The sequence below is a fragment of the Myotis myotis genome, unplaced genomic scaffold, assembly GCF_014108235.1.
Source record: "Myotis myotis isolate mMyoMyo1 unplaced genomic scaffold, mMyoMyo1.p scaffold_m19_p_1, whole genome shotgun sequence".
In the NCBI taxonomy this organism is placed as follows: Eukaryota; Metazoa; Chordata; class Mammalia; order Chiroptera; family Vespertilionidae; genus Myotis; species Myotis myotis.
This window is the reverse complement of record NW_023416313.1, coordinates 189,607,329-189,620,611: the sequence shown is the minus strand read 5'-3', so window position 1 is coordinate 189,620,611 and position 13,283 is coordinate 189,607,329. Positions and strand designations below refer to the sequence as shown.

The following is a 13,283-nucleotide window of genomic DNA, read 5'->3' as shown; positions in this document are numbered from 1 at the left end:
AAAAACTTGGTGACTACTTGTTACTTATGCATAGTTACCTCTGAAATTAGGCAGAGCTTCACATTATTCTCTACCGCAATCATCTAGAATACTCTTTGATTTGGAAAATCCAAACGTCCCTTAAGCAGAAGATTCTACATTCTCTAAGGTATGCCATTTTTCTATTCTTTATTGAATGGAATCTTAGCTGAAGCTCTAAGAATAGCAGGCAGAGTGCTCAGAATCAAGTGTTCCTTTTCCTAATCAAATTAATTTTTAGCAGCAGCATAATGTTTAGAAACATACAACTTATAAAAAATTAAATACCCCATAAATAAAGTAATGGCACAAAACAATTTGCCAACAGATATTTAAATATTACTGAAGTTGGTTGCAGGTTCTTTGTAGTAAACAGGCAGTTTCCATACACCTTTAATTATTATTAATATTCATATATTCTAGGTAACCTGCTTGACATTAAAAGATCTGATTTCTTACTGTGCAATATTAATGGTCTCAAAGTTTTTTTATGCAAGTTTCCTGAAACAGTGCCTTTTAGAGAAAATATTTTAAAAACTGCCTGTTTAAAGGTTGGTAATTTTGTCTTTCTTTAAAATAAGCACTGAATTTTGATTATAAAAACTAAAACAAGTTTACTTTCGACTGACCTGGGTGCTCAACAAATATTGCTGAATCAGTCCTTCTATAGCTCCTTTTGGCCCCTAACAGTTTGAAAAGGATGTGCTGACTCTCAAACCTGTTGAGATTAATTCCCTGCCTTGCAGCAACCAAAGTAAATGATACAAGATATGCCCTCATCTGAGATCATAAACTATTTAAATTTTTCCTGAGGTAAAGAATTTTTATGCAATGCTATCCATTCTCTTTTAGTGATACCAGGATATATGAAATGTAAGCACATTGATGTTTAATGATAGTGATTTCACTATTCCTTCCTTATTAGTATATAGGACCTAGTCTGATGTTTCTTAGGAAATAAGTTTGAAATTCAAGTACAAGGCAATGCTAAGTGGTGTTCATGTTAGTGCTTTACATTTTCTATAACTTTTTTTATGTTGTATTAATGGGACTTGTGAATTTCAAATGTAACACTTTAAATATCATACAATCAAACTCAAAAATCATTTACTTTAATGGCCTTAAAAAAAGAGAAAATCCCAGTTCCTATAAAACGCTAATGTATTACAGTCTTAAATGCACAGATGCACACATTAATAAAATGAATACTATGTAATATAAATTGAATGTATTACATTAAACTCCCTTAACATAATGCATGCTTAAAAGTACCCCTGAAGGGGACAATATATAAATACATACAGAAACAACTGGCACAATCTTACTATTTTTAATTCAATAAACTACAGTGACACAGATAGCTTTCAATGTGCTGTTTTACTCATATGCTTTCCACATTAGGGCAAAGCAAATATATAAATGAGTTCTTGCCAACCACTAGAAAAGATTGACAAAAAAATGCAGTGTTAATGACATCTTACTGCTTTTAAAAGCAAGAGAAAGATGGAAGAAAGGCAAAAATTACATAGTAATTGGAAACAACGAATAAATCCGTCTCTCAATCAAGTCATGTTTACTGAAAAAAATGGAGCTTTTTACATCAACACATTTAAACAGAAATTTGCTTTTGAAATACAATCTTTGTTTAAAAGGTACAGAAGGTCTTTATGTCCACCCAAGAGCTAAATATAGTGAATGCTATGTGAACAATTACCTGAAAAAAAAAACCCAAACCTGTTAAAAGAATTAATTTACTGCACACCAGTCAGCATTAATCCCATATGTACAGTAATGTTCTCTTAAGTGACAGGAAAAAAAGAATAAAACAGCTTCCTGGATCAAAACCCCTCAATATGTAACAACAAAATACAATGATGATTTGGTGTGTCAATGAATAAAGTAGTGAAATGTCTCCTCAACGAAGTCTGATAAAGGAGTCAACCTGCAAAGGAATACATTTACTGTATGGTGGGACTGGAAAAAAAGCCGTCACTGTAATGGCTGTACAAAAACTGCATCCTGCTGTTGGGTTTATATTCACAGAAGAAAGGTTTTAAAGGTTAAGTTCAGGTCATACAACAAATGAAATTGTAACAAGCCAGCTGACATTGTATAATGTCTTCTTCCACTCAATCAATAGGCTACTGTTAGTCCTATTACCATAGAGATGGCTTGCTCTTTCCTGAAGGGTGTCTATTGTTTGACAAAACAGATTTGCCACTTGAACTAGGTTGCTCCCAAAGGACGTGTACCTTGTCAATTATTTGTATTCAAAATAATGAAGTATTTTCATATTAAAATGCATGTAAGAGATAATATTGTTAGATCCCTTTTCTGAAAGAAAGCAACTTTTTCAAAGTACTATATTACTAAAACAACTTAAATATCCAGTTTATCATATTAAGAGTTTTTGGTTTAAAACATGTAACAGCAAGTACATAAATTTATCATTAAGACTACATATTAAAAGAAAAGGGTTACAGGCTAGTGTGCTAATCCAAAACCCATTAGAGTCAAGCATAATAATTAATAAAAGCTATTTTAAAATCTAGAAAACTCAAAGGGAAATTATTGTCCAGAAGTATTTGGATTCTATAAAGATAAAGATTTTTACATATGATTTTTATAGTGGTTTCCATGTAGAATAGCATCAGCAATTCATATACTGAAAAATATGGAAAAGTTTTAGAAAGAAAAGCTCTTTATTTGTATAAAAGCTATTTATATCCACACAGCATTTAAACATATGTATATGTTATAGAAATGGTCTTCTAAAATACAGATGAACTTCCTAAATACAAGTATTAACTTTCTTTACATGTCTGTCTTAAATGTCTTGTGAAAATTAATAACTCACACATTCAATATAGAACAGGTAAGTCTAAATTTCAACCTGAACACTTAAAAATAAAAAAAGATCAGTCTTCCTATCAACAGAAATAATGATAGATTCTTAATTATAAAAGACTCAGAAGGAGCAATCTAAAAAGATTATTCTAATTATTTAAAATAAGAAAACATTAATAACATTCATAATACAAATAAATCCAAGCAGAGATGCTACTTTAAACATTTCATGCTTAAAAAATTGGCTATCACTGAAAACCTGTAAGACTGAAATAGAAACAAATTAAATAATATAGATAAAAATTTAGTGAATGATCAACTATTATAACATCTGAATCTGAAAGCTTTCTACAAATAGATTTAAAAGCATAAAGTCATAATTATGTTAACTTTTACCTTACTATAAATAATTAAAAGAGAATTTAGAAAATATTTAGCTGAGGGGCAATATTATGACTAACTAAAATAAAAACATTCATCTCCAAAATGACATTTAAAATTATGTCTGTTCAAATTCTACTATATTTACATACAAAAGTTATTTGTTTTATAATCAAAACTACAATAGTTTTTGAAAGAAGTGTTTTAATTTGGCATTCCCTTTGCAGGAAGTATAATTTGTATTTTTCACTCTAATCCTCTTAGGCATAGGTTAGACTGAGTTAAGAATGAAGGAAACAGAAATAGCAAAGACAAATGAGTTCACCAATATCCTTAAACTAATGACCCATTTTTTAAAAGCAGCGCTGTAGCCTTCAAAACTAAGAAAGCCTTCCATCAATGAAATAAGTGGCGTCTAATTTGCCTATTTTCCCTACAGCTATAATGGAACAAAGTGAAACCTTACTAAAACCACATCCCAAATGATTTCTTTCGTTAATAGCCTCATTTCAAAAGGTATACAACATGTTCATATTTAAATACAATAGAATTCGGTATTAGCTCTGAACCTGATGGGCAGCTGCCCATCAGCAATACTGTGAGTAATTAGAGGACATTTATCATTTACCCAAAGATGAACTTCATATGGTTGGGTTAAACTGGCCCATCTGCATTTTCATAAAATGACGAACCTTATTAGCTCTGCCTAACCAGAGAACTGTGATAATGAACTGGTGATACTTTCATGCCATTGTATGAAGCAGAATTAACTGTGTAATCATTTAGGGGTCAAATGCATATGAAATTACTGTAAATTAAGAAAATGAAACCGCATGGGTTATATTGGAAAACCATTCAAACAATAACAAAAATCATTTTTTAATGTATGTATTTGGGCAATAAGAAAATTACATCTCCAGTTAGTCCAAGTGGATTTTAACTAATCAACTACTTTACCTGAAAACGGTGAAAAAAAGTAATGATGCAGCTGCTGCTCCAAATAAGCCACACAGAAAATTGACTCGATAGGCAACGGAGCCAAAAGGAAATAGTATAATGGCCAGTTTAGCCATCAGAGTGAACAAAGGATAGCCAGGAGGATGGGCAACCTGCGGAAAAATTCACAAGTTAGAAGGTTCTCATCTAGTAAACGAAGGGTCACACTGGCTTTAATTAACAAGTAGCCCTCTCCTCAGGCAAGTATAAGATTAAGAGCCAATGACTAACTGTTTGAATAGGGGCTTTCTATTGTAATCCTTTTGTGCCAATACAAATAAATATTTTCTTTAGTGGATTTGGCAGCGTCTATCACATGGTATGTCACCTAGAGAAAGGGTGACATATTTCATTGTCAATTCTTAAGCAGTTTGTTCTCTGGGTTCATAGTACATTAGGGTCATTTTAAAAGGCTACTGAAAAAAAGAAGCAGGTTCTGAAATATTGTATTGGTGAGAAAGTGGAAAGACCACACTGCTATCGGATTACCACCATGCTGACAGGCCTAAGGTCTTGCCTAAAGGGATCATGCACCATAATAAAGTTTATTAAATAATAAACTTATTAGAACTGTTAACCCGATTTATTTTATTCTCCACAGCTTATACAAAATTTAGGGTGATAATAAGCCGGCTACTGTACATATAGTAAAGACTTTGCTTTATAATTTAGTTTAATTGGATTTAAAACTTAAAGTAAATTGTCACGTACTGTACTTATAAGTTACTAAAAACTGGGGTTTAAAAATAAATTAATCTACTTTATTCCATGCTTAATTAAACTTTCTTAATTCCTAAAACTGTTAATGAGAGCATTGATTAAACAATAAAACGAATACTTACTCCAAGCTCATGTGCGGCTGTGATCAGTTCCCCTGTGAAAAAATAATGTAAAACCAATAATGACTATTAGAAAATGACACTCCTCCAAAGTTTTCAAAATCCAAATGCTTGCATTGGGGTTTTGCATTAATTTGACTGGATAAAACTAAATCTGCAGAGATTTAACAGCGTGAATAGTCTAAGAATATTTTCCACCTTAGGTCTTACTGAATAAACTATCTTTGGTAGCTTTTAGTAACTGGTCAGTAAAAAAAGGCGAATTCTATTTTTACGAAAATGCTTATTTTCCCTCCCGAAAGTTGTACACACTTGCAAATATATTTTTTAAAACTCTTAGAGAGCATTAATGTAATACGCTATATTATCCCTCAAGAATTTAGTACAGAACTGTCTATAAAGATGTAACCGTATGAAATGTAGAATGTGCAGACATCTGAGGTTTGGACACTCCAAAGAGTGTGCCATCCTGCCCTACATCTGACATCTGAATACCTTCTCTACATTAATTAGGTGGATACCTTTAAACAATTTCCAAGTGTTAATTTGCTCCAGATTATTTTGGTAAACTTCGATTACTGTAATATATTTTTTCAAACTATTCAATCCTTATACTATTTACCTAGCCCTCTATAGTTCCTTGCCATTAGTAATTATTTTTCAAATTATAATGCATTCATTCAATGCCCGTTTTGTTAATATTGCTTTTTGGCAGAATTTTATGATTTTATTAACACAAATACAATGTGTACACCATCTGTCTATTCATTTTCTTCGCTGCGCAGCCTGGCCTTGGGATTGGTGACTCTGAGGGCCAGCCGGGCTGCTCTCTCCACAATGGCTTTGCGGTTCTTTGAGGAGACATTCTGAGCAACCTCAGCACAGTGAGACCCGTTGCACATCAGCAGCACTTCAAGCTCCTTGACGTTATGGGCCAGAAACTTCCGAAAGCCACTGGGCAGCATGCGCTTTGTTTTCTTGTTGCTCCCATAACCAATGTTGGGCATCAAGAGCTGGCCCTTGAATCTTCTACGCACCCTATTGTCAATGCCTCTGGGCTTCCGCCAGTTCCCTTAACTTTGACATATCGGTCTGACTGGTGCCGGGTGAACTTCTTGGTCCTCTCTTTGACAATCTTGGGTTTCACAAGGGGTCTGAGGGCAGCGATGGTGCCCAGTAGGAGATGGTTGCCACCTCCATAGGCAACACAGAGGAAGAGACTGTTTTGTTAATATTTTAAGTATCCAGAGCATGGGACTATTTTTGACTCATACTGTAATACAGTACAACGTAAGAAATCAAGCAATATTAATTGATGATTCATGAAAGTTTTATTACCTATTAGGAAATGTATTCATGTCCATTTTCTATCCTTCAATGAATATCAATATTCTTAATCTTTACTGACTGCCCTAGCCACAGTGTAGACCTTTACCTTCTCTGGCTTGGACTACAAAAGCACTGACCAATCTTCTATTTCAATTCCTCTTCATACTGAAATCACTTATTAAATGCCACCCCCCAACTTACTCCCCCAAACCGCAAAAGGCTAGGTCATATCCCTCATCTAAAATTTCTCAATGGCTGCTCTCTGCTTACTCAATGAAGTTCAGATTCCTCAGCGTGACATGCAAGCTCTCTATGGCTTCAAGTTCCCTTTACAAACCTACGCTCATCTCAGTCAAATCTGATTACCCACTGTTCCTCTGGAATGGTCCTCTTTCGTGCCTCTTATCACTCATTTCCTCACCTGCTATTCTCTTCTAAATCCTTCAAGGCCAAGTTCAATTGCCACCTTCTCAGTGACATGTCTCCTTACATATACCCGCTCTGCAGCTAACTCCCCCATCAGAACTGATCACTGCTTCCTTATAGAACCTGCCTGAACCTCTCTATTTAGCATTTATTTAGATTGCCTTTTATTCTGGTTAGTTGCTTTCATTTCTGTCTTTTCCATAAGTTACAAATATTATCCTAATCAGTTCTGGATCTTGTCAAGACATCACCACCTCTTCCTCTTCTGGCCACACACAAAGACTCTCTAGTTCAGGGGTGGGCAAACTTTTTGACTCGAGGGCCACAATGGGTTCTTAAACTGGACCGGAGGGCCGGAACAAAAGCATGGATGGAGTGTTTGTGTGAACTAATATAAATTCAAAGTAAACATCATTACATAAAAGGGTACTGTCTTTTTTTTTTTTTTTTTTTTTTTTTAGTTTTATTCATTTCAAACGGGCCGTATCCCGCCCGCGGGCCGTAGTTTGCCCAGGGCTGCTCTAATTCAAGCTCCGGACATAGAGGTTGACTGACACCTATCACACTGTCATCCTTGCTCCTCAGACACCCCTCTTAGGTAAATGACTGCTTACATCATGGAACTCCCATAAAAGCACCTAAAGACCGATATTGCTTATTTAAGTCAATTACTTACGGGCATATTTTAAGTTTTCTGAAGATATTCAAGAAAACCTTAGAAACCAAAGGTAATTTTTGTATCTCACATACTTTTCAAAGAAATGGTTTATGATCTAAAAATGTCTAGAATAACTGTTCCCTTTGTAACTATTGTCCAGCATATAGTTTTGTTCTAGAATAGGATAGTTCTAATGTCTTTAGTCCAAAACTATTTTAACCAAATTTTTTGTTCTTCCCCTTCTGTAGGTGTAATGAAGTACAGTGCAGTTCAAAATGTCAAGGCCACTAGTCATTCTCTTCCATTTAAAATGTTAACATTAACAAAAATAGCCCATTTTCTCTATTTATCAGTAGAAAGTCAATATGCTGTTATTCTTCACTGGTGTTCTGTTAGTATAAGGATAATTCTGGAATATGACAAACTTCCATCAACTCTTATCAAATGTTAAACTAAAATCTATACAGAGAAGATGCTACCATTCAAAGCAAAGCCTATAACTGTATCTGTGATAAAGAGCTAAAGGGAAATATTACTCTTTTTTGTTAATCCTCATCAGAGGATATTTTTCCTTGATTTTTAGAGAGAGTGGGAGAGGGAAGAGACAGAGAGAAACATCAATGTGAGAGACACATGGATTGATTGCCTCCTGCAAGCACCCCGACCAGGGCTGGGGAACCTGCAACCAAGGTATGTGCCCTTGACCAGAATCGAACCTGGACCCTTCAGTATGCAGGCTGGTGCTCTATCCACATTGCCAAACTGGCTAGGGTGGGAAATATTACTCTTAAAATTACGTATGATAAAGAAAAGAAAGGACATGAACAGTCAAAAACAACAAAGAGCCTCCTGGGTCCTTGCTTCCTCCCAACCTTTCACCCTACTGAAATGTAAGTCCTACTACCACCTGCAATCAGAATTATCTGGGTGCTTTATAAAAATGACGATTTCTTGATCATACCCCAAATCTACCTACACTAAGACCCTCTGGCATTGGGGCCGAATTTTCCCAGGCAATTCTGAAGTATATTCAAGTTTGAGAACCACAGCTTTTTGTCTTTCGTGATGTCCTCCTTCATGCTTTTTATCACTTGTCTGGGACACAAATGGTAGCAAGCTTAGAATTGTCAGCAGATGCCTAATCATTAAAAATGAGTTCCTTTACATTATAATTCTTATAGTAATTATATTGTCAAATATCAAGTCTGTTAAAGATGGTTTTCAAATGTGAATTCATTTTCCCCAAGAATAACAAACTGACGTGAAGGCTAGATTCTCACCCTCTCCTCCGAAGGACTGAGCACTCCTACCCATAAATCAACTATGTGTATCAAGTGTTACAAAAGATTGGCAAGGCCACACAATAGGATGGATTGATGGAGTATAGTTTAAGACTTATCAGGAAGAATAATACATGCTTTTTATTGGTTTTGAGATGGGTTGTTTATTGATATAAAATATTTTTCATAAACACAAATATTCAAGGAGAACAGCCCATTCAACATAAAATTATCAAAGATATGATTATACAATTTATCATTCCCCGAAATGAACAAAAATACTAGAAGTGACTACTATTTAGTGTCAAACTAAACAAATAAGAGCACCTAAAAAGTTTCTTGGTAACTCAGTGAATAGATAACTTTATTCTTTTGGGAAAAATTAAAACAGCATTAATAAAGACAAGGCAACAATCACAGATTTCAAACACTCTAAATATCACTATATATGTGATGACGGATTTAACAAACAATTTATGAAATTCTTTGACAGAGAGTAAAGGTTAAGAGAGCATGTTTTAAAGTCAATCTTTTTGGATTCTTTCCTTGACTGCCCCTACTTTCTAGTTGGGTGACTCTGGACATCGCTTAGCTTTAGTTTTCTCATTTATAAAGATATTTATTTTTTCCATTGATGTCTAGAGAGGGAAGTGGGGAGAGAGAGAAACATCTACATGAGACACATGAATTGGTTGCCTCCTCTACCCACCACAACTGGGGCTGGGAACCTGCAACCGAGGTAAGTGCCCTTGACCAGGAATCAAACCTGAGACCTTTCCGTCCACCAGGTGATGCTCTAACCACTGAGCAACCTGCCAGGGCTATACAGATATTGATAGTAACTACCTTATAGTTATTGAAAGTAACTACCATATTGGTAGCTGGGAGGACTAAAACAACAATCCATGTAAAGCACTTAGAATTGTACCTGCACATAGCAAGTGCTCAGTCAAGTATTAGTTATTATTATTCATCACACCCCCCATACTCAGTTTCAATCAACTATCGTAAGTCCTGTCAGTGGTTTTCTTTTGGAAAAGGTACAGAACCACCCAACCCCTGACTAATGCTCTCCAATGTCAAAATCCTCACAAAAATAAAGTTATTTCTCTTATCCTATCTAATAATAGACAAACATGGTAATTGACTGTACCTCTGCTATGCCTCCCATTGGCTAATTAGTGCGATATGCAAATTAACTGCCAACAAAGATGGCGGCTAATTTGCATACTGCAGGCAGGGCGGGACAGTGCCATCCCGCCTGCTCCACCGCCATCCAGGCCTGCTATCTGCAACCCGGGGTGGTGGGCATCCCGTGTGCGACCCGACCCAGGGTGGCGGGGCGGGACAGCATGGCTCCTCTGTCACCCCAGCTTCCTCATCACAGCTCCTTTGGGGGCCTAAGCCTTTGTCGGACATCCCCCGAGGGCTCCCTGGCTGCCAGAAGGATGTCTGACTACAAGCTTAGGCCTGATCCCCTGGGGAGTGGGCCTAAGTCAACAAGTGGACATCCCCCAAGGGGTCCTGGACTGCAAATGGGTGCAGGCCGGGCTGAGGACCCCTCCTCTCCCCCCAGTGCACAAATTTTTGTGCCCTGGGCCTCTAGTTTAATATAAGCCTTGGAAGCATGGTAACTCCATTCCCCGCTATACTCATGAAACAATCCTCCTACATGTTGAACAGGACCTGAAAGAATAAAGGTAATGACTTGAAAATGGAACATCAAGGATCCTCAAGTGTGGCAGGTGGCCCTGAGGATGACTCCTAAGGACCTCCAACTCCTGGTATTCTCACTGTATAACCCTCCCCCAGAGAGCGGGCTTGAGTTATGGACTAACTGGACTAACTTCCGTGATCAAAATAGGGCAGTGGTATATCACTTCCAAGATTAAGTTACAAAATGATGAAGGGGCCATCTCTTCCTCCCGGCAGAGGTTAGCTCACCCGGACCCACTTGGCAAAGAACTGGATTGAGCTTAGAAGCGAGTCCTCCCAGAGCTGAGCCTGGAGAGGACTGCAGCCCAGCCAAAACCATGACTGCAACCTTGTCCTGAGGAAGAGCACCCAGATTCCTGCTAAACATAAAATATGAGCTAAAAAATATTCGTTGCTTTAAGCAAGTATCTTGTTATGCAGCGAAGGTAACTACAGATTCACTATCTGAATATAGGGCACTGACAAAACTACTGGCCATTAGTGGACATTATTGCATGATCACTCAAGTTGGCAGCAAGACAAAACCTATTTCTTATTTCTTCTGGGGCCAAATACAAAACAAGAATTCTCATGATTTAAATGGCACACGAGTCATGGATTTCTTTTTAATAGAAGTAGTTTGCTTTAAACTACAACCTGACTTCCACTATTTTAAGTATTCTAAGTATTCTCCCCCAAATATTCTGCAATACTGGTTCCTATTCAATAAAATACCACCTCTTCTGTGGCCTTTCCTGACTGGCCATTCAGAAGGAGCCACCAGATTTAAAAAAAGAAAGAAAGAAAAAGCAAAAGCTGTGTGTAGTACATTTACCCAGTGGAAGACTACTACCCCGTGGTAAACAAAAGGAGGCCATCTTACTACCCTTTGCAACAGCCTGGACGGATCTGGAGAGCATTATGCTACGTGAAATAAGCCAGAGAAAGAGACACACATGATCTCACTCCTGTGTGCAACATGATGAACAAAATAAAACTAACAAACAAAACAGAAACAGACTCAGAGGGAACAGGCTGACAGCTGTCGGAGGGGAGGGGACTTGAGGGGCTGGGTGAAAAGGTGAAGGGAATCAGTGGTTCTCAACCTTCTGGCCCTTTAAATACAGTTCCTCATGTTGTGACCCAACCATAAAATTATTTTCGTTGCTACTTCATCACTGTAATGTTGCTACTGTTATGAATCATCATGTGAATATCTGATATGCAGGATGGTCTTAGGCGACCCCTGTGAAAGGGTCGTTGGACCGCCAAAGGGCTCGCGACCCACAGGTTGAGAACCGCTGGATTAAACAAACGAAAACTCCTGGACAAGGACCACGGTATGTGATTACTGAGGGAAAGGGGTGGTGTGTGTGTGTGTGTGTGTGTGGAGGTGGGGGAGGTAGAGAGGTAGAAGAGGATAAAGAGGTGATAGGCGGTGATGGAAGCAGGCGTGCCTTGGGATGGTGAATACCAGTACAACATACAGACGATGTGTTATAGCATTGTACACCTGAAACCTATGTCACTTTATTAGCCTATGTCACCCCAGTAAACTCAATCGAAAGAGAATTTTAAAAAAAAAAAAAAAGAGCTACTAGCCATCCCTTGCAATCACACCCCCGTCACTGTCCACACTGACTTATCGCCCCCTCGCCCGTCTCCCGGCACCAGAGTCCTCCCCGCGAGACCGTTCACCTGTCACCTCTGCCGTTAATGCCTCGGCCCGGGCACAACTCGCAGCGGAAGACGTGTGCACTGAATGGGAATGTAAAGCAAAAGGGTCCAGAGCAGCGGTTCTCAACCTGTGGGCCCCGACCCCTGTGGCGGTCCAACGACCCTTTCGCAGGGGTCGCCTAAGACCATCCTGCATATCAGATATTTACATGACGATTCATAACAGTAGCAACATTACAGTTATGAAGTAGCAACGAAAATCATTTTATGGTTGGGACGCAACATGAGGAACTGTATTTAAAGGGCCAGAAGGTTGAGAACCGCTGGTCCAGAGAAATGCCCTGGGGACGTGGAGAGTGCGGTCCGTCCCAGCAGAGGAGACCGACAAGCCGGGTCTCAGAAGCCGGAGGACTAACGAAATCACAGGCGGGAGGAGGGGGGCGCGAAAGCCCAGGCCTGGCGGGACGGGTGTCGACCCGGGGAGAGGGGCAGGAGGGGCGGCCCTGAGAGTACTTTACCCGCGTCTCCCCCGGGCACGGAGGGGGGCAGCGTGAGGGTGAACACTGCGGCCACGGCGGCGAACACGGCGAGCCCGCCGCACAGGCCCGCGGAGCTCCGTGGCCCCGCTCGGGCTGCCCGCCCCGGGGCCGGGCCCCTGCCGTCGCTGTGAAGGCCCATAGGCCGGTGGGGACCCAGGACGGGGGACCCAGGAGGAGAAGCGGCGAGCCCACGGACTCCGGGCAGCACAGCTCTCAACTTCCCGCAGCGGGGAGAGCGCCGTGCGCGCGGCGGCGGCGACTTCCGGGTCGGCCCTCCGCAGGCCGGGCCGTACCTCTCTCTGCCGGAGCGGGGGGGGGGAAGGAAAATGCTGGGCCTCGCAAGGCCAGGCCCTGGGAGTGTTCTCACGCACTGGGGTTTACACAATTATAATATGTTTTTTTAAGATCTCATAATATGGAACATATTTCTCTTGAGAAGGCAATCCTGAGCATAAGTCGGCAGTCTCCATGGCCATCCCCCCTTTCTCACTGACTTGGTAGGGTCTGACAGAGACAGAAGCTGGCGGGAAACCGGAGTGAGGAAAGGCTGCTTCTGCCCCATCTGGTGTGGGGTGGAACTGCACATGAGGACCGAGAT

The 13,283-nt window shown here is 39.3% G+C and overlaps 1 protein-coding gene and 1 pseudogene across 7 annotated transcripts in view; both read right to left on the bottom strand.

Annotated features, from left to right (window-relative positions):
* The window catches only part of TMEM260 (transmembrane protein 260), a 59,592-nt gene extending 46,650 nt beyond the window's left edge, over positions 1 to 12,942 (bottom strand). For 6 of the 7 annotated variants that reach the window (XR_004967418.1, XR_004967423.1, XM_036308291.1 and 3 more), the window contains exons 1-3: positions 12,665 to 12,942; positions 5,085 to 5,116; positions 4,204 to 4,355 (exon numbers count right to left, since the gene is read on the bottom strand). Coding sequence is in view for 5 of the 7 variants with exons in the window: in XM_036308291.1 (XP_036164184.1) it covers positions 4,204 to 4,355; positions 5,085 to 5,116; positions 12,665 to 12,824 (344 nt within the window). In the remaining 2 variants the exon portion in view is untranslated. Of the gene's footprint in view, positions 1 to 4,203; positions 4,356 to 5,084; positions 5,117 to 6,118; positions 6,232 to 12,664 lie in introns of those variants that run through there. The other variant, XM_036308313.1, reaches the window with a different exon arrangement.
* On the bottom strand, positions 5,143 to 6,890 carry LOC118676930 (annotated as a pseudogene).
* Positions 12,943 to 13,283: the final 341 nt, after the last annotated feature.